A 19,652-nucleotide genomic window follows, 5' to 3' on the forward strand; every position below is an offset into this window, starting at 1 on the left:
ATGACTGTCACTGTGGCCACTTAGATGTGGCTTCCCTGTGTGCTCTGGTGCAGTTCTGCAGGTGTCTGATCATCGGGCTTTTGCGTCGTCCTGTGTCTGTTCCAGCCTCCTCCTACACTTAGATAAGGGACGTTTCATGCACAAGTGAACCTCACAGTGTACCTGTGTGCTAGTAACTCTTCCTAACAGACAGGCATTCTGGGAAGGGAGCCCACGTGAGCTTTGGGGTAGTGCGAATTCCTGGGAATATCCTTTGGAAAGGTACGGATCTGTTCTTGTTAAATAATGGTGCGCTTCCAATGCTTTCCTTCTGCAGAAGAGTGCAAAAGCTTGGGTTTCGATTCTTTTGTCTCAGAAAAGCTCAAGTCTAACTGTACACTAAGCTAGGCTTTTTGTTCAATCGACCTAGAAAACGGTGTGAGAGCAAAGGTCTTAATTCACAGCGTAGAAAACCCCTTTACAGTTATACACATGTACTTGTTGAATGGCTAATTTTTTAATTATTTTTTTTTTAGGGAGTTTGAATCAGAAATCCGGTTTTACTCTGGAGATGATCCACTGGATGTCTGGGACCGGTAGGTTCCTGTTTGTTTCACAAGAGAGAATAGAAAGGTCAGGCAAAAGCTGGGGAAAAATATTCTAATGTCATAAGAAACTTGTTAACAGAGAAATTCTATGCCAGTTTTTAATAATATGTCTTGCTTCAATACTATGCCTGATTTTTTTCTAAATCTCCTTACATTGTACAGAAACTGCGGGCTCGTGTCTTGTCCAGAACTGACGTGCTATGAATATATCCTGTCTCTAGGTACGTCAAGTGGACAGAGCAGACCTTCCCCCAGGGCGGGAAGGAGAGTAACCTGGCAGCGATATTGGAAAGGGCGGTGAAGGCTCTCAATGAACAGCAGCGCTACTACCAAGATCCTCGTTATCTCAACCTCTGGCTCAAGTTTGTGAGTGTTTTCTGAACGTCTCTGGGGTGCTGCTTTTTCTTGGTACTTGTTAATGTCACTTGCACACAGTGAAGCTGATTTTTGTAACAACAGAGTCAAAGAATATGTTGTACAACTAGTGCAATGTTAGAAGTGTCTGCCTGCAAATGTGTTCCCTGCTCTTGAATTCCACTGCTTGATTTCAAAAGAACCTTCAGACCTTTTTTAGGATCACTCAGTGTGGACAGCTGTAAGTTTTGTTTTGGAAAAGCTCGTTTGAATGAAGTGGAGCTTGATTCTTTATTGAAGGAGTAAAGCAAGTGATGTAAAGATATGATTGAGGTGCTCTATCTGTCCTGACAGTTATTTTAACTTCTGACTGTCTTGTGTCCACAACCTATGTTTAAGCAAACCCAAGCTGAGCATATTCTTCTCTTGCCCTCTCTCCCTTGCTACAGCTCTTGTTGCTGTTCTTGTCTCCCTAAAGCAGCTGTTTCTCCAGGTTTAGCTTCCTGAGCTGATTTACTAGTTCTGAAACTAAGAAATGTGTTATACTCAGTCCAAAGGTAAAATAATTATTCTCAGAAATACTAATACTACATAGTTCAATCACTGAATTATCAGAGATAAAAAAAAATCTGAAGAAATGACTGGCTTTGAATGCACAGGCTAGAATAAGGGGTTGTTAATAGCATTGACAAATACATGCATGGAGTCAGAGGTTGTTCTTGTTATTCTTCTGTTGAATTCCTGTTCTTTACCTTGTGTGCTGTGACGTGAAACAATCCTATGTCCTTTCAAGTAACCGCTCCTGTAAGACTTGTCATGAAACCAGTGGGGACTTGCAGCAGGTGTCAAACTGCAGACGTTGACGTGGAGTCCTTTGTGGTCCAGTGTGATGAGCTAACTGATTTGGCTGTTTCAGGGGAACTATTGTAACGAGCCCTTGGATCTGTACAGTTACCTGCACAGCCAGGAAATCGGCACAATGCTGGCACTGCTCTACATCACGTGGGCAGAAATACTTGAGGCTCGAGGAAGCTTTAAGAAAGCAGATCTGATATTCCAGGAAGGTCTTCAGCGCAAGGCCGAGCCTTTGGACAAGCTCCAGTCTCATCACAGGTAGACTTCCAGCTCAAGGGGAGCACTTATGTGCTTCAGTGCGTACCTGGTACAGGGGCATCTGTAGTGACTTCTCCACTGTGTTTCTCAGGCAGTTTCAGACCCGAGTTTCTCGGCAGACTCTTCTGGGGCTGGAGGAAACTCCTGATGAGAACGATATGGAGCTTCTGGGAGCTGCAGAACCTCAGAGAAGCTCATTGGCAGATCTAAAAGGCAAGGGGAAGAAAAATATGAGAGCCCCCATTAGTCGTGTGGGAGATGCACTTAAAGGTACGGATTGTTATTGGAAGAGTTTCATCTTCTTGTGGTGGAATTTGCCCTTGAGTGTGATAGTTTAAAGGCTAATTTCCATAAATCTTTTTGCTTGTAGCCACAAACCAAACCAGAAGCTTCCAGGCTCAAACTCCTCAGCTGTCAAATAATGCGGGTTTTGCTGTCTTTGATGAGAATTCGGCTTCTGGACCCGAGATCCCCGTCCTTACTCCACAGCCGTGGACAGCACCTCCAGCGCCGAGGGCCAAGGAGAATGAACTAAGCGCAGGACCTTGGAACTCTGGACGGGTAAGGAATCTGGAAGTGGTGGAGTGAGCAAGAGGGAAGGTGTGTGTGTAAGCCCACGACTTCTGATCCCTGAGACAGGTGATTCTTTTTCCCTTGTTGGCATTTGTCTGTTTGTAGCTATGGATCTTTCTAGCTTCTTCCTAAGGAGTCTCTGGCTATGTGCAACCTGTTCAAGTTTAGCAAGCTGATCTTGCTAGAATAAGTTTTTAAAAACTCTCTGGAGTTCTTAAATCAAGAAATTATAATTTTTGCTAAGCAGAAAAATTGGTAGATATAGTCTGGCTCGCTGTTTGAGGGGCAGAAAAGGAATACGAGGGAAAACAGCAGCCAGGGAGAGGGAGAGAAGCCAGCCATTAGTCAGCTCTGTGAGAGAGGAGGAGTTAAACTGAAACCATACAACATGTACAACCTGAAGGAAAAACTTATTGCCTGTCATCTTGTGTAAACTGGGCACGTACAGCATTCTGCAAGTGTTTTGAAGGGCTTTTGAGGAAAGCAGAGGAGTGGAGATCAAAAGAACTGAAGTAGTACTGTGTCACTGGACTGTTAATGCTGACAATGCGGGGAAGCTTGCCAGGAGGTGGACAGAGGATGGCAGGAAGTAGGTTCCAGTGGCTTGAACTAATGCTGGAGATGTGAAAAGAAGCAGCTGTGCTACAGGTGTTTCAGCTGTTCTACAGAAATGAACCAAGACATTATCTGAAGGAAATTAATCCTGTGAAATCAAGTTTGTTTCAGGAATCCTTAGATAACCCCCAGTGTCCCCCTGTTCTTTGTAGATTAGAGAGGAAGAATATAAAGTAATTAGATGATTAAATTATTTTAGACTTCTCAACATAGAAGTCATTATAAGTGAAGCTTAGAAACAAAAACTGGGATGAGGGGAGGGAAGCAAAGGGGCTGAAATCCATGGAAACTCTGGGAAGAATTACTGCCAGATACAAAGCAATTGGATTAGCTGAATGGAAAAGTTCAGTCAATCACAGGTTTAATTTAGCTGAGAAGAATGTGGAGGAAGAATTATTAATGTAGAACTTCTTATCAGTTGCCTTGCCTTGGGCTGGTTAACACGGTCATTCCGGTCCCCAAATGCTTCTGTATTCTTGTGCTGTCTGTCCTTAGAGCTCTCTTGATTCCTCTTTCATGAAATTTGTAGCTTTTTTTAAATTAAATCTAACAAGTAACAGAAGAGTTGAGGTTGTTTAATTCACCGTCACTGAGGTGTGGTGCTCATTCTGGCTTGTGTTACAGTGAAAAAATAACCTTTTGTGAGCACTGTGATACTAAGTGCTGCACAGAGGAAAGAGGCTTCTCTTATTGCTGGTGTGAAGGTGGCGAAGAAGAATGGTAGAAAACAGAAGTCGGTTTGAAATAGCCCCGCTGTGTAACTCCTGCCCAGGAGTCCAGGGGAATTTCAAGCAGGCAGATGAGAGTAGCACATTCCGAGACTGAATTCCACCAGTCTTCTCTTAAACCATGAAGCCCAGAAGCAGTGAAGGGATTTTTGTGGTGTTGAAATGGTCTCTGAGAGGAAAATTGAGAAGTCTGGAGGTTCTTGGTGGCAGCAGAAGGAACATTATCACAAAACTGGGACAGTCTTAGCTGGAAAATGAGGACTGTAGCATTGCTGGAACACAGAGCAGAGGAGCCACCAGAATACCCAGCTTGACCAGCATTCTTGAGAGTGACAGAAACTGGGTGCTGATGAGGATGCCCGGCAGGAGGGTGTCTTGCTTTATCTAGGTGCTGATGGTCTGGAACTGTTTTTGTGTCAGAATGGAATTAACCTTGTAAATCTTGGATAAGTGTATCAGGTTTAATTTTTTTAAATAACAAAAGCTACATATGAGCCAAATGCTGGGCAAAGGGAGATTCAGGGTGTCAAGGAGTGCAGAGTCTGAAAATGAATCTTTAAGCTGTTAACAGTGACTTTTCCTTCCTCAGCGTCCTCGCAGCAGCGCAAATTCTGGTGTAGAAGTGCCCTGCCCGCTGCCCAGCTTCACCCCCTATGTGGAAGAGTCAGCTCAGCAGCAAGTCATGTGAGTTCAGCGTGCCGTGGGGAGTGCATGCGGAATTATCAGAAAATGGAAATTATGCATCAAATCCTGACAGCCTGGAAGCTCTCGGTGCTTTAGCTTGATGGCAGAGGCTTCAGAGGAGGATGTGTGAGGACATGGGCAGTATCTGACTGCCGCTGCTCGTTATGTGGCAGTCTGTGTCCAATTTATTTATGCTAATTTGTTTGATAGCGTAGCTCGGTACGTTTACACCACACCAGTCACCTCTCTTTAGATGCTGATTGCTGAGCCCTGAATCGAGACAGGCTTGTTGCTGTTTGCCTGTGTTGGGAGCTCTGAGCTCTAGGTGGAGTTTATTCTGCATCCGAGTTCCCATGACAACAGTTGCTGAGGTTGGGGAGGAGTGTGCTGCTTGGCCTGAAATTACCCTCTGCCTGTGCAGCCCGCTCTGAAACGCTGATCGGTTCCCACAGACGTGGTTGCGCTGGTTTGTCAGAGCAGAGCAAAATGCACCATTTTGCAAAGCTGCCCAATTTCCTTATTTTGTGACTTGTGATGGTGGGGGAATGCATGGGCTCTTCCTAGAAGAGGAGTGGAAAGAACGTTTGCTGTTGCAGACAGCTTCCTCTGCTCTGAATTGTGTGTGACCGAAGAATGCCAGAAGGTCCCTAACAGCCTGGGTTTTTCCTGTGCCTGTTGTGTGTCCACGTGGCCTGTGGAGTAGCTCAGACCAAGGACATAGCACTATTCCGTTCAATATGTAAAAAATTAAGTTTCTGTCTAAGCCGTAACACTTCTTCCTGCTCCTGAAAGTCAGTGATGCCGTGGATGCAGATCTCGTGATGCACTGGTCTCTCTGGGATGAATGCTTATTACTTGCAGAAGGCAGCGTCTCTTTATCCCAGGGAAGAGGAAGGAGGAGGTGGAACCGAACATCATGCTGAACTAGCTGTCAGCAGCCTCAGCAGAGAGCTTGTACTTACTTTTATACCATGCAGGTGAAAGTTTAAAGGCAGATTTCTTAATTTTTTCTGCCTTTGAGTCCAATTCCTCGTGATGCCATGGCCATCAGCCAAATCAAGCCTGAAGGTGTTGCGTTTAAATTGTGTGAATGTGACACAAATCATGCCATCAGTTGTCATACTGAGATCTGGGTGGAAGGACCCTGTAGTGATGCTGCTAATAAGCTCACCCCCATCAATAAAAGCTGTAGAACACACCAAAAAAGAACCCCAACCATTGGGAACATCAGTTTGCCTCACAATCTCCCAGATGGTCTTAGAGTGGTGGGTTTGTTCACATGCAAACCCCAGCAGACGTCTGGCGCCATGCCCTGCGTGGACCTTTACCAGACTACACAGCTCCTGCTCTTCCCAAGGTCACTTTGTTATGTTACCTTGTAAATACTAGTCTGTACAATAGAGATGTGAAAACCTTGGCGGTCTGGGAAAGGAATGAGAAAAAAAATCTAAACTAAAAGTCTATGGTACAGAAGACGACAAAACAGAAGAGAAAGTGCGAGCTGAGCTGTTCGGAGACTGATACTCAAGCTGCATGTGTAATAGCTCTGCAAAATTATTAATTAGTTTTTGAATATGTATGATTATTTTGGGGAAAATAATGAATATGTGTGTAATTGGGTGATATAAGCTTTGGCTGGGGCAGCACATGGGGTGTGAGATTTGGGGAAGAGATACCCCTTGCACCTGGCGCTGATAAGAAAATGCTGCTTCTTAATGCTGCATCAGTGTTAAAGAGTTTTTCTTCCGAATTTTTGGTAACAACTTGTTCAGATCATCGTTCGTGGAGGTTCAGGTGGTTGCTGGAGTCACCTGCCTTACTGGTGGCTGTAAAACTGTACAAATTCTGGCTCCTCTCTCCTGAAAGTAGCATGTAGCGCTTCCAGAAAGCACTTTCAAGCTGCTGCTGCCTCCTTTCACTGTACAGCGATGGGTTTTTGTGGGGGGTTTTGTGGTTTTTTTTGTCATGGGGTACTTAATTTCTGTCATCTGGAGTGAAAAATATTTTTTGAACAAATTCCCCTCTTGCATATTAAATCTTTTTTTCCTTAACCTAAAATGCCAGGCTCAATCTAGTCCAACATCTTCCAGTTTTAAGTCCCTCTGCTGCTGCTTCTGCCGCAGATAAACTCTGGTTTGCAGGGTGAGTTGGGACTTGTCACTGGTGTGGTCACACAGCTCGGTGGAGCCAAGGTGAACGCGGGTCCTACTCCAGAACGCCCAGCACTTCAGAGAACCCAAAGAGGTTATTTGCCTTGACTGGGCCTCATCAACACTCAAGTTTGGGTTTTGATGGCACAATTCTCAGTTGGAAAGCTTCGTTTGTGTGCTGTCATTCCATTTCTCGTGTTTGTTTTTTCTGTTAGCAGAACAGAATGTCTTTGTTCTACAGCTAGATTCTGCAATCGGCCGTTTTCTCTCCTACGCCTGTGTCCTGGGTTCCAGTGAAGTACAGGTAACCAAAGAGATACCTGTGTGTCGTTTCAGGACTCCCTGCAAAATCGAACCCAGCATAAACCGCGTTTTGAGTGCTCGCAAACCTGAGAAAGAGGAGGACCCGCTACAGCGGGTGCAAAATCACCAGCAGGGTGCTCAGGAGAAGCAAGAGGTGGTGATGTACTGCAAAGACAAAGTTTATGCTGGCGTCGAAGAATTCTCTTTGGAAGAGATCCGAGCCGAAATCTACCGAAAGAAGGCAAAGAAGAAAATGGAAGGTGCGCTTCAAAACGGGGTGACTCAAGACTTTGAGATGGAATCAGAAAATTATGCTTAGTTCTGTCATCTCAACCCTTTCTTTTTCTACAGAAATAGTTATTTGGCTGCTCTGAGGTACAGAGGCAGCAGCGTATCTGACAGCTTTACACAAAAGCTGTGAAACTGGGCAAGAAGACCAGAGGTTTTAGCCCCTTCAGAAATGGTTTAGGCTTTACCCCAGATCGCGTGTGAAATAGGTGTTGTGCTTTATAAGCTTTTCTTCCATAGAGGAGATGCAGGCCATAGCGCGGAAGAAGGAAGAGATACAAAGGAAAATTGAGGAGCTGGAGAAGAAGTTAAAGAAGAAAGATGACAAGCAGCAGCAACCGCAGGAACAGGTATTGTCCTCATGGAACTGTTCTTTGTCAAAGAGCTGCTATTTTAAGTCAAAGTACCAAAGGAGGAACAAGATCTAAGAAGTTTCTCTTTGGCTTACGTTTCTTAAACCTTTTCTGAAAGGATGCCTCAGTCTGTCCACACACATCACCCAGTAAGTGACAGAAATATTTTTCCTCCTCCCCTGCTTGTCCCCAGGACTCATCCTTTTGCTGTAGGAATGTAAATCAAAGAGTTGAAGTGTTGTAGTGTTACTTTACAAGTATTGATGAGTTATTTAACAATCCAAGACACCTTATGCTAAGGTTTAAACTTCTGAAGATTTTTAAGTAAAGGGCAAATTGCTTTTTAAACTCTTATGTGTGGTTTCCTTTTATATAGAGGAGTTGTAGTGCAAAAGAAGGCAGGAGAAACTGGATCTGGGGAAAGGAGTGAAGGGCTGCCAGGTGGAGTGGGCTAACCCAGTAGGCAATGAAGCAGCACCCCCTGCTTCCTTCCTCCCCCTCAGTGAGATGGGAAAGAGAAATCGGAAGGGTAAAGGTGAAGATAAGGGCAGTTCAACAGGTAAACCGAAAGCTGTGCAGGCAAGCAGAGCAAACTGGCAGGAACTCCCTGCTTGCCATCGGCAGGCAGGCATTTGCCATCTCCAGAAGAGCTGGGCTCCTTGTGTAACAGTTACTTGGGAGGACAAATGCCAGAATTCTGAATGTCCCTGTTCCTCCAGATGTTATTGCTGAGCATGATGTAGCATGGGTTGGTTGGTTGGGGTCAGCTGTGTCCCCTCCCAGCTCGTCCCCCAGCCTCCTCGCTGGGATGGCAGCATGAAAAACAGAAGACCTTGATGCTGCGTAAGAGTTGTTCAGCAGCAGCCAAAACAGCATTCTTTTGGTCAAAAATACAAAACACAGCACCAGCTGGTCTGTTGGCAGGAAAAGGAACTCTGTCCCAGCCAAGACCAGCACGCAAGGCCCCATCTGAATCGGGTTTTATCGACCGCAGTAGGCTCTATTATGTACTGGATTGCTTCTCCCTTTTCTGTGCAGACCAGTGCTGAGCAGAGTATCTTCCAAGCAAGTATACTTTGGTCTGCCATTGCTAGTTAGGGTTAAGCACCAGCTTTACCTTGCAAATAACAAATTAAATAATTATTTTCAAGCTTTTCCTTCTTGTGGCATAGTTTGGTTCTACAGTGATGGAATCACAAATTATGGTTTTGTTTCTACAGCCAACGGAGATAACAGAAGCTTCGCCGCCTTTGGGACCACAAGGATCTACTTCTTCCAGTGCGATGGGAGTTGGGGAGAAACAGCCTCAGTTGGAGAGGTAATACACGATTCGCTTTGCCAGTGATGAGAGAATTTGTGGGGGTAGTTAGTTCTGGGTAACATGGTTCACCAGCAGCCAGCCTGTTCTGGGGGTAGGTAGTTGTGGATCACTAAAAACCAGCCTGTTTCTGCAGGCAGAAAGGAAAACACCCCTCGGCATCAGCCTGTAGACAGAGGATTACAGATGCTGTTATAGTTCTGATCCTTTGTCTGGGGGATGTTAACTTCCTACAAGCAGCACACTCTGCGTGCAGAGCGTGATTATGTTTTGTGAAGGTGTGTAAAATAGAAGAAACAAGTTTGTATCTCTTTCACAGTGAGTTCCAGGTATTTGAAGATGCCAAACTCCATAAACCGTCTTGTGCTGAGGGTAAGTATTGACTTTTTTTATCATTAAGGAGAAGGCTGTGCTAAAGGGAAGTGTCTTTGATGGGAATAGCAAGACTGTGACAAACTGACCCCCAAAGTCTAGGTGGATTCAAAGAATACAATGAGAAGGTGCTGGTAGTGCCTTTGACCATCTCCAGCGAAAGACCAAGCAGCTGAGGCCTGGGAACAGTCACTGTCTTAAGTCCTTTTTCCTCCGGGGGTTTGGAAGAAGAATACAGTCAGAAATGGCATGCTTGGTTCCCTGTTGGGAAGGTGTGTGCTAAAGACATTGCCTTCTGACCCAAAGTGACTCCTGTTCCCTTTGGCAGAGGTTGTCCAGTCTCTCCATGTACACCCAGCTCCACGAAGGGGAGGTGCGGTTTTGGACTCGGAGGATGGACAGGAGGAACAGAGAGGCAAGGCTAGCCTTGGGAAAAAAGGTACGGATTCTGAAGGGTCTCCTCCGAAGAGCAAGGTCGCTGGCATGGTATGGTGGTGGAAGTGTGGCTCGTTACCACGACAGAACCACACCTTTTTGAAGAGGCTTCTTTAAATGTCAGTTCTGTAACTTCTGCTAGGACGGGTACTTCTAAGGCGGTGTATTAAATGTTTCAGTGGTGTTGGCTACACTGCAGCGGAAAAACTGCTGGTATCATACAGACTCTTGGGTTTTCTTTGCAGATGTGGGCCTCCTTCCCCCACCGGCGCCTGTTATGGCTTTCGCCATTTTTGATGAATCCTCTACTTCAGCAAATCAGAATATAAGGTAGAATTAGTCAAGACCTGGGTTTCAGAGGGAGGGACATTTGAAGTAGCAGCTGAAATGCAGCACAGTTTCTTGTATGGGTGTGGGGTGGCTTTTTGTTTTGTTGATACGTGTATTTTTTATTTCATTAGTCAAGTCCATGATGTTCCTCTCCTGTTCCTCCTCAATCTAGAACTGTCGAAGCTGCTAGATAAGCTTCCTTCCTTTCAGATTGCTGTATACATGGCACCTTCTCGGTAGTTCTGCAGTAGAAAGTGGTAGATTGAAATTGCTGGTAGACTTAGTCTTGAGAGGAATCTCTGAAGATCAGAAGCTACTCTAACAAATACTTAATGAAATATAACTTTATCTTAGTTGCTCTGCAGATTGTACACAGAACAGTGCCCAGCGGCCTCTTGCTGATCGGAAACCTTCGGAGTCTCTAACTGCAAAGGAAAATGTTCCACCGGAAGCCTGTGTAAGGAACCAGTTCACCCTGTAGCAGGTTTCCTGTCAAGAAGCCAGCACAGAACATCCTGCTGTTGAGGGGAGACTGGCTGGGCTAAGCGAGGATTCTGCACGCCTGTCTGGCGAGGCAGTACTTGAATGGGTGATGTTAAAATTGCCCTGGAAATGTCATGTTTTCATTAGGCTCTAAGGTGGCCAGTACAGGATGACGGTTAAAGCAGCTGATGAGTGACCGAGATTACTCATGACGAATTTCTAAAGAGTTTGTGTGATGAAGAGTTGCATTCTTAGTGCCTCCAGTTCCATCCACTTTCTTGCCATGCATCCAGACACAATACAAGTCTGTGAAGACCGAGTGTCAGATTGATGTCGGAAGGCGGTGGGGTGGAAGAAAGGGGTGAGAAAGGTTCAGACCCAGACAAGCCTCTGGGCTCGGACAATACAAGTCTGTGAAGACCGAGTGTCAGATTGATGTCGGAAGGCGGTGGGGTGGAAGAAAGGGGTGAGAAAGGTTCAGGTTTTAAATAAAAGTAAGATCTACAGGCTCTTCACTGATTCTTCCTACTTTTTCCAGGATGAGCTGAATGGAATTGAACCCCTGACGGAAGATGCAATTGTGACAGGCTCCTACAAGAACAAAACCCTTTGTGCCAACCCAGAAGACACGTGTGACTTTGTCAGGGCTGCCCATCTGGCCTCGACGCCCTTTCATGGCATGGTAGCTCAGAGAGTCCCAGCTCCTGCTCTCTCTCAGAGTGTCCTGAAGGAAGACAGTCCGGAGTCTAAGAGCGCGCCCCTGGCTCAGGAAACGCTGGTTTGCGAGGGAGCATACAACGAAGCTCTTTGTGTAAACAAACTGAGGTAATGGACAGCAAAGCATCTTAAGCCCTTTTTCCTGTGTGTCTTTTGTTGGTTGTGGCTTTACTATTCTGTTGCTAAAGAATCAATTTTCAGAGGAGCTCGGAACATACTGGAGACAGCCATTTCTCCAGCTTGCTGTCTGGTTTGCCTTGAGCAGATGTAAGAGGTAATACCAAGCCCACTTGGCTTTTCAGCATTGCTGCTGCGGGACCTGACTCCGGGCTTGTCTACCAAATAACTCGCAAAGACATTAATAACCATGTTCTGTCTTTGTAACCAGAGATTAAAAGTAGAATCATCAGTTCTTTTTATACTCGTATGCTTCCGTAGTTATTTTAGTATATAAAATGCATCTGGTGAGGATGGCTTAGATTTCTGTGGAGGAGAAAAGCTGGAGAGAAGAAAAAAAAACCTGGCAAACAACTTCCTGTTTGTTATCACTGGGAAGACAACGCATCTGCTGTATGGGCGTTTCTTAACTCAGAGCAGAGCTGGGTTTGCTGGCTGTTAGCAGGTGAACGTGAACACTGTGCTGCAGAAAGGTGGGTGTGCACTTGGTGAGTTGGGAATCCATGCCCATGCTATTGGGAAGGAAGAGCAAGAGTTAGCCCCCTCCAGTGCTTTGGAAGCAGGGGAGGTCTGAGTTTTGGTAACGGAGTAATAAACGTGCAGTATGTCTTCTGTTGTAGCGGTCATTGAATGGAAGAAGTCAAAATTAATCTGTAGACTGATTCTGAGTACGAACAGTCATTGAAGCTAAACAAAGCTCTGATATAACTATTGGGTTTCCACCAAGGATGGGAAAGGGCTTCTTTAACCTCCCGAAGCCTGGCAGGGCTCAGTATCCCTTTGCAGTCATTAGGCTGGCATCATCTAGACACTGTGTCTTAGTCTGAAAGGTTGCTGGCTTTGTTTACAGCCCCATCATGGAAGCAAGCCTGGAAGATACTCGCTCGTCAGGTGGTTCTGTCTCGGGATCTTCTCTTTCCTCTGTTACACAAATATGTACTGTGAAGGACCTGCATATCCCAGAGAAGCTGGAACTTGCTCAGAGCTTGCCTGCTGAAGTGGCTACAGATTCTGGAGGTGTCACTGAAAACATTTGTGGTCAGTACTGAACTGGGTGGCACTCGCAACAACTCACTGCTGTCACTACCCTGTGCTGCTGCGTTCTGCTCTTTCTATTTCCATCACTTTGACTTGTGACTGAACTCATGTCTCTTGTCAGAAGTGGTGGTGAGGAACACAGTGTAAGGTGCCTGTCAGCATCCAAAAGATGATGTTTTAATATGATGGAGAAGTTATTTAAGGTATTAAAGCAGGGAGTGTGTAAAACCATTACATTTTTACATTGCAGTGAGCCGCAGAGCTGGAGTCCAACTTTGTTTCCCTTAAATAAAACCCCTGCTGTATTCAGAGGAGCGAGTTTCAATAAACCCCTTCATTTGAAAATCACAAACTGATGCTTCCTCTGGACCCTGGTTTAAAGAAGGAGTGTTAATTCTCAAAATGCGTGAGCTCTGCTGTGGCTGAGCAGGAGTAACTTCTCCATGTCACAGCTTTGTCTCTTGTGGAAGGTAAATTTTACATGGTGCCGCAGTAGAATCATTGAGACCTCGTGATGAGAGAGTAGGGGGAGGGTCATGGTCACTTCACAGGACAAAAAAACTATCAGAGATTAACTGACTTGCTGGAAGGTGGTGCAGATAGAACGCTTTCCAAACCAGGTTGCTTCTAGACAGGTGGGACCTTGTCACAGACTCTACGCCGTCACAGCTCCTCTGTGTCTGTTACTTGTCTTCCCAGGTGATGATGCGAGTCGCCTCTTGTGGAGTGCTGAGCAGCGTAAAAAGCTCTTGGACCCTCTGCCAGCATCTCTGACTGCTGCTCTGGGTTTCCATCAGGAGACTGATCCTCTGCCAGTCGTGGAGCTCGAAAAAGATGTTGAGCTAGGTAGGGCTGCCAGACAGCGCAGTGCATTTATGCTCTAGTTGGTTTGAGAGATGCTTCCTGTTCACCCTCCCTGGTCTGAAGTACAGATGGGTAATAACTTGAGCAGCCTGGGCACACACATGTCCTCTGACAGCTCCTAAGTGTAACCTTTCCCAACAGGGGATGAGACGTACTCTATCAAATGGCAGTATTGGACTAGCGAAGAATACAAGATGGTTTTTGCCATTCTCCGTAACTTTCCCCAGCTGGATGCAAAGGGGTTTGTGATAAAGGTAACGCGTGTGCTGGTTATTATACAAGAAGTGTGAAATGTTAAAATCTCCTCAGCCAATAGAAAGTAAAATGTAAGTTTGGTCTTAGTCTCTGAATTCCATGTATGAAGTTTGCTGCTTCAAGTTTCTCTGTCTCTGATGGAGATTAAAAGCTCTGACTGTGGAAAACGTTGTCTTGGTAAAGTGGGGAGGAAAAAAAAGAGAGTGAGAAGAATATGAAGATGAGCAATTTTTGCTTTATTCCAAAAATAACTGTTCTTCTTATGTACCTTCTCGTAGGTGTATTCTCAGCCTGTGCCTTGGGATTTTTATATCACGCTTCAGCTGCAGGAGCGTTTGACCAGAGCTGACTTTGACCAGAGCTTCAGCGAGAGTTGCAGCTGTTACCTGTACGAAGATGGCTGCGCTCTTCTGCACAGGGACATCAACCGCTTCACGCTTGGGGTCAGTACAGATGAGCCTCATACGGCTGGAGAGATGGTGACCCCTGCCTAGGTGCCGTCAGTGGGTTACGCCCAGCACCGAAGATAGCGTTACATGGTTTAATCCTGCAACCTCGATCCTCTGGGGTTTATTTATGCACAGATTAGGACTGTCTGTTGTAGCCTTAGTTAGAGCCAGTTTCTCATTCGTAGATCATTTGCTTCTCAGAGACAAACTTGAGGGAGTTTTTCACATTTTCTTTATTCATGAGTGATAAAGGACCTGAGCCAAGAACCACAGGTTATTCCACAGCAAGGTTTGCATCTAACTCTCTTGTTTAACTTGGCATCTTTCAATGAGTTCCAGTCTCCTCTAGCAAGATCGTAGCCTTTAGGGTCTTGCTGAGGGATTCACACTATAAATAAAGTCTCTCAAATGCATTTTGAATTGTTGCATATGAACAGGATACAAATTAGATAGTGATTTCAGCCTTCAGTTCAATTTCCTCCTCATGATCTGCTGTCTGCTTCTAAATAATAGTGTCTGTGAGTTCTCTTAATTCTGGCTGGGCTGATCATGAGCAAAATCTGATTATGCTGAATTGAGGGTAGGACTGTTATCTCGGTTTAGATTAAGGGAAAAAAAGGTGAGCTATAAATATTTCACGTAAGGTAGAGCGGCAAATAGATACCTGTTTGTTCCCTGTTTCAGGACGTTATTCGTGGCCGCAAGTCCGTCACAGAGGAAGTTATTCTATTCGTGGTTTATGATCTTCTGGGAGTGGTAGAGAAGCTCCACAAAGCAGAGATTGTCCATGGAGACCTGAGTCCAGAGGTGTTCTTTCTGGGAGACAGGTTTGTCTCTGTGTGTGAACGGGGAGGATATGTAACGCTCAGCTCCAGCTCTTGTGCTTTGTAGTCTCTCTTGTAGCTGCTCTGATGGTGCTGTCCAGCGTTGTAGGCTCGAACCTGAGGCGCAGATCTAGTTTTCTTCAAGCTCTTTCCCACATTATGTTAACAAAAGTCACGTATCCCTTGGAATGTGGTCTGTGAACTAGGCGTGGGAAGGTGGTAACTTGGAATGTCTGATGATTCAGATGTAATTCCATGAGAATAAATCCACTGAGGGTGTTCTTAGTCCTCTCTGATACATTAACCAGAGCTATTAACTTGAAATTTATTTTGAACCTACAGTCACCCACATGCACACCCCAAAATATTTTATTTATAATGTCTTTATATGTAATTTTATAACTCTTTTATAATTTATTTATAAATTACGCATACTGCTGAAGTTCTAATATTTTCCTCACATGCCCCAATGGATTGTCTTGCACGTCCCTTAGGGCGCACCCATCCTGTGTTGGTGTTGCTGGCTTTGCAGTGGGCTCTCACTGGTTCGGATCATCCTCCTCGCCCCAATGGATTGTCTTGCACGTCCCTTAGGGCGCACCCATCCTGTGTTGGTGTTGCTGGCTTGGCAGCGCGCTCTCACTGGTTCGGATACTCCTCCTGGCCCCTTCTCGTTGTCCTCCCTAGTGTGTGGACTAAGAAAGGGTCGTTAAAACATGATGAAGCCTAATTCTTTCTTTTATAAAGTATTCCAAGATCTCGAAGTAGAGGGAGAATTGCTAAACGTTACCCTGTTCTCCTGTTGCACCAACTGTGTTTCAGAGAACTGGGACAAATTTCAAAACAGGGTCATCCTTAACCCTTTAATGTTTCCTGCTGCTTACTCTGGAGATACCAGCATCATCTCTAAGCTTCACACCTGCTGGTCCCCCATGAGGGTGGTCCTGTCAGCGGCACTTCTTAAGCTGACCGTCAGAGGGGAGCATTGACATAGCTAAGACTCACCTCCACTGCGCTCTTCCTTTCATTGTCTTGCACCTGCTTTGATTCCTGTGCTCAGGATCTGTGAGCCGTTTGCTAACGATGAGATGACGAGAGCTCTGAAGATAGTGGACTTCTCTCACAGTCTGGATTTGAGATTACAGCCTCGAGGAATTTTGCCCAACAGCTTTCCCATATCTCAGACCCCTCATGGACAACAGCTTCTGGCAAAAAGTTCTCTTCCTTATCAGGTGAGTCTCTGTTTAGCAGGACTTCTGGTTTCTGTGTTCTCTTAACTTAAAATAGAGATTTGTAATGTCTTGCAAACGCTGTGGAAAGCTCTAATCAATAAATAAAGAATAAAGAGAATTTTTCATCTGATTTCAATCTCTAGCATTAAGTGTAGGGGCTAGCAGGGCTGCTGAGTGCCTGTGACTGCTGCGTTTTCTTTAGGAACCTTTAAGACCACCAGAATCGTACTTTTTGAAGTTTTCTTGCTAGGCAGGTCTCTGGCAGGTTCTGACACAAAAACCGACACAGGTTTAAGTGTGTCAAAGCATCAGCAGCAGAAGCTGTGGTGGGCTGCAGGAACTGGCAGAAGCCGAACGTCCTGCTCTTGGTTGTGCTTGCAGGTGGACTTGGTTGGCGTTGCAGATATCACCCATCTGATGCTGTTCGGGGACCACATCCAGGTCTATCAAGAGAATTCCATCTGGAAGATCAGCCAGAATGTATCCAAGTAAGTCTTTCTGCAGAGGAGGCTGCTAGGAAACAACAGCTGCCTTCTAACTTCCCTCCCTTTACAGCAGTACCATCTTCAACGCTTAGAACACAGAACCTCATGCTGTTGTTGCCAACACCATTAGTTCTGTGGGGCCTTAAACTTTGAAGCTTTAGAGTAGCCAGAGCGCTGTGTAAGAGGATTTTTAGATGAGCGTGAGTGTAACAGTCCCAGTTCTATCCTTTCAGCCCAGACTGCTCGAGTCTCTCTTGTCACTTGACCAAGCTTGTGAGGTTTGTAAGTGGGTGGGTGGTGAGAAGGGGGAAAAAATGCCATGGGTATGTTGCTTTAGGAATGGAGGTTATTCTGGTTTCCTGCTTTTCCATTCTAGGCTTTATGGCAGGGCTGCAAAGACCCTGATGCCAGGGTTCTGTCTAAGAGTCACAAACACGTGTGCAAGAAGGAAATAATTTAAAAGTTAAGGTGTGTGTGCAAGTAGCTTCTTTTTGGACGCTGCTGTTAGTCCTCAGGTGTTGATTTCTACTGCTCTTAGCCACGTCTTTTGGCTAGGAGACTCCTCTGCCTTCATCTGCCCGTTGTCCATTCTTAAGCTGAACAGTCGCTCATTTTTAGTCACATCCTGCAGAATTCTGTGCCTTAGCGGTTCATAAGGATTTTCCAGAACTCTCTGCTCAAGACAGAAGTTATGTGGCAGGGGTCTGCACTCTGGCTGGTGGAGTGTGTGGGTGTTCTTCTAGAAGCAGTGCTTAAGGAAACCCACCACCAAGCTGGGATGGTCCAGTTCCCTGCAACCTGCACTGCTTAGTCCTCCTGTCTTGTGGTGTTCAACCCATGAAAAAAACCTCAGCTTAAGCTGTGGACAGGGGAAAAATGCCTTTTTTTTTTTCCCTTTACTGGGCATATATGTGTGTTTCTTGTCCCGCTGGCAGCAGTTAGGAGGCTGTGGCAGGCTGAGAGTCCTCGCTGTGCCTGGCAGGCTGCACCCTGTAGCTGTTGTGTTTTCTTCAGAGGATCCACTTGGAGGACTGGGCTGCGCAGAACAAAATCACTCAAGAGATGTCAGTGATGTATAGGTCGGCAGTAAATACATGTCCTATACTGCCTTTGTTCCAGAAATACTTAAAAAAAAAAAAAAAAAAGGCAATAACTAAATCATTGTTGGGGGCTGGCTATTGCCTTTACCGCCTTTTTTCCAAAAAAAACTAAAAAAAAAAAAAAAAAAGGCAATAACTAAATCATTGATGGAGGCTGGCTTTGCTCTCTGCTGACATCCTCTGACATCACACGTTGTTGAGCGCTGTAAATCTCACCTGCTCTGCAGAATAGGGCTCCTGTAGATAAAATTCTGTCAGAACACGATCTTTTTTTAACAATATTCTGTCAGGATAGAGGGACGGGGCTCTGATAAGCGTTGCCTTGTTAAAAGATAACTTAAAAATTATTTAAATTTTTAATTCTGCAAGAGATTAAATTGAGCTACTGCAGCTGGAGCCACACGAGTCTGAAGTGTTGTATCAACAGCATCAATGAGGGAGGGACGCGTGAACAACCACAGACACACAGGATTCCTTTTCCTGCTGCTCTTAGCAATTCTACTTTTCGTTGGTAAAGATCAGGTTCCTTCTGTCCTTTCTGCTAAAAGGTTTATGAGTGGCCTGGCCGTGGCTTATGGCTTCTTTGGGGTTTGGTTTGGGTTTGGTAGGGTCTTTTCTGAGGGCTGTATCGAGAGGGTAACTTTCCTCTGAGAATTTAGGCAGTGCCAAGTAGAAAGAAGGCTTCTAATGAGAAGGCTGACTGGTGTTAAACACAACAGCCTCCTTATCTTAGGAAAGCTTTTAAAAAAGAACTGAAAAATTAAGTATTAACCAAGTTTAAATGTAGTGGAGTGACTGGTAGAGCCACTAAATTTAGTACCAGTTCAGCAAAGCCCTGAAGCGGCGGGGAGTTGTGAGGCAAAGCACGGAATAGTTCTGCTAGAGCCAAAGGCGCTCAGTAAAGCAGAACCCCCTCCAGAGGAGCTGGGCGAAGGCAAAGCGCTGCCGTCAGCGCTGGAGCAGGCTCCTGGGAAGGCAGCAGGTGAATTCGGATCAAGATTCTTTTCTCACCTTTGAGCCTTACTATAAGGTTACAACCTGTTTGTCAGGAGAGAGGCTTTGGCATGGTCCTGTTGTTAAAGGATGTCTTTGAAGGTTTTTCAGTTCCAGGAGCGGTTTTAGGGTTTTGATTTTTTTTTTCTGTACTATTTTAGGCACCTTCATCTGTGCAGGCTTATGGGAGGTAGAATGTGGAAGCTGGGTTTGAATTTTTAGGACTATTTTTGTTACTCATAACTGCTTAGACCTCCTCACCAACACATCTTCTCTGCAGCTGTGCCTCTTCCTTGTCTCAGTCCATGAAGGAAATGACCTCAAGTTTTGCATATTTTTTTCTTGCTCAGGTTCTCTATGACTTCATTATTTTAGAGAATGTCACCAGTGTAATAGCACTGTCCCGCTCCGTTCTGAGAGTGGCTGCTGCTGTTGTGTGAGTCACTTAGAGAAAGCAGAGGCAGATGATTTGTTCAAAAGCTGGTGGAACTCCTGGCTTGAGGGAGAAAAGCGCTTCAGTAGTCAGAAGCCGTGCAGTGTCTGGACTGCAGTGCGAGGCTGGAGAACAAAGGGTTACCTCTCCCAGCAGTGTGCTGAGACTCTAGTGAGTCAGTCAACCTTTCTATTCGTGTTGTGTGGGTCTGTCTGTGGGAGAGGAGGTTTATTGCTATTAATTGTCTTTGAAATGTTACCTCTATGAGAACTCTGTCAGTTGGAAGGCAAGGAAAAAAAGTAAAACTGCCTGTAAATCACTTGTTTCTTTCTCTTGCAGCTTTCCTTTAGAACTGACCTGTGAACTTGCAAATGGGGGGATACGATTTACCTCTTTCCC

At 45.3% G+C, this 19,652-nt stretch overlaps 1 protein-coding gene across 1 annotated transcript in view; it reads left to right on the forward strand.

Moving 5' to 3' along the window:
• BUB1B (BUB1 mitotic checkpoint serine/threonine kinase B) overlaps nucleotides 1–19,652 on the forward strand; it is a 21,662-nt gene that overhangs the window by 1,281 nt on the left and 729 nt on the right. The window contains exons 2-22 of the mRNA XM_010140889.1: nucleotides 516–575; nucleotides 809–953; nucleotides 1,858–2,054; nucleotides 2,146–2,324; nucleotides 2,425–2,615; nucleotides 4,560–4,654; nucleotides 7,141–7,367; nucleotides 7,636–7,745; nucleotides 8,969–9,066; nucleotides 9,386–9,438; nucleotides 9,797–9,877; nucleotides 10,119–10,203; nucleotides 10,558–10,660; nucleotides 11,225–11,511; nucleotides 12,431–12,597; nucleotides 13,318–13,464; nucleotides 13,624–13,736; nucleotides 14,016–14,180; nucleotides 14,871–15,013; nucleotides 16,071–16,242; nucleotides 16,624–16,730. Coding sequence (XP_010139191.1) covers nucleotides 516–575; nucleotides 809–953; nucleotides 1,858–2,054; nucleotides 2,146–2,324; nucleotides 2,425–2,615; nucleotides 4,560–4,654; nucleotides 7,141–7,367; nucleotides 7,636–7,745; nucleotides 8,969–9,066; nucleotides 9,386–9,438; nucleotides 9,797–9,877; nucleotides 10,119–10,203; nucleotides 10,558–10,660; nucleotides 11,225–11,511; nucleotides 12,431–12,597; nucleotides 13,318–13,464; nucleotides 13,624–13,736; nucleotides 14,016–14,180; nucleotides 14,871–15,013; nucleotides 16,071–16,242; nucleotides 16,624–16,730 — 2,925 coding nt within the window. The remainder of the gene's footprint in view (nucleotides 1–515; nucleotides 576–808; nucleotides 954–1,857; nucleotides 2,055–2,145; nucleotides 2,325–2,424; nucleotides 2,616–4,559; nucleotides 4,655–7,140; nucleotides 7,368–7,635; nucleotides 7,746–8,968; nucleotides 9,067–9,385; nucleotides 9,439–9,796; nucleotides 9,878–10,118; nucleotides 10,204–10,557; nucleotides 10,661–11,224; nucleotides 11,512–12,430; nucleotides 12,598–13,317; nucleotides 13,465–13,623; nucleotides 13,737–14,015; nucleotides 14,181–14,870; nucleotides 15,014–16,070; nucleotides 16,243–16,623; nucleotides 16,731–19,652) is intronic.

The sequence above is a fragment of the Buceros rhinoceros genome, unplaced genomic scaffold (assembly GCF_000710305.1).
Source record: "Buceros rhinoceros silvestris isolate BGI_N320 unplaced genomic scaffold, ASM71030v1 scaffold41777, whole genome shotgun sequence".
Taxonomy (NCBI): Eukaryota; Metazoa; Chordata; class Aves; order Bucerotiformes; family Bucerotidae; genus Buceros; species Buceros rhinoceros.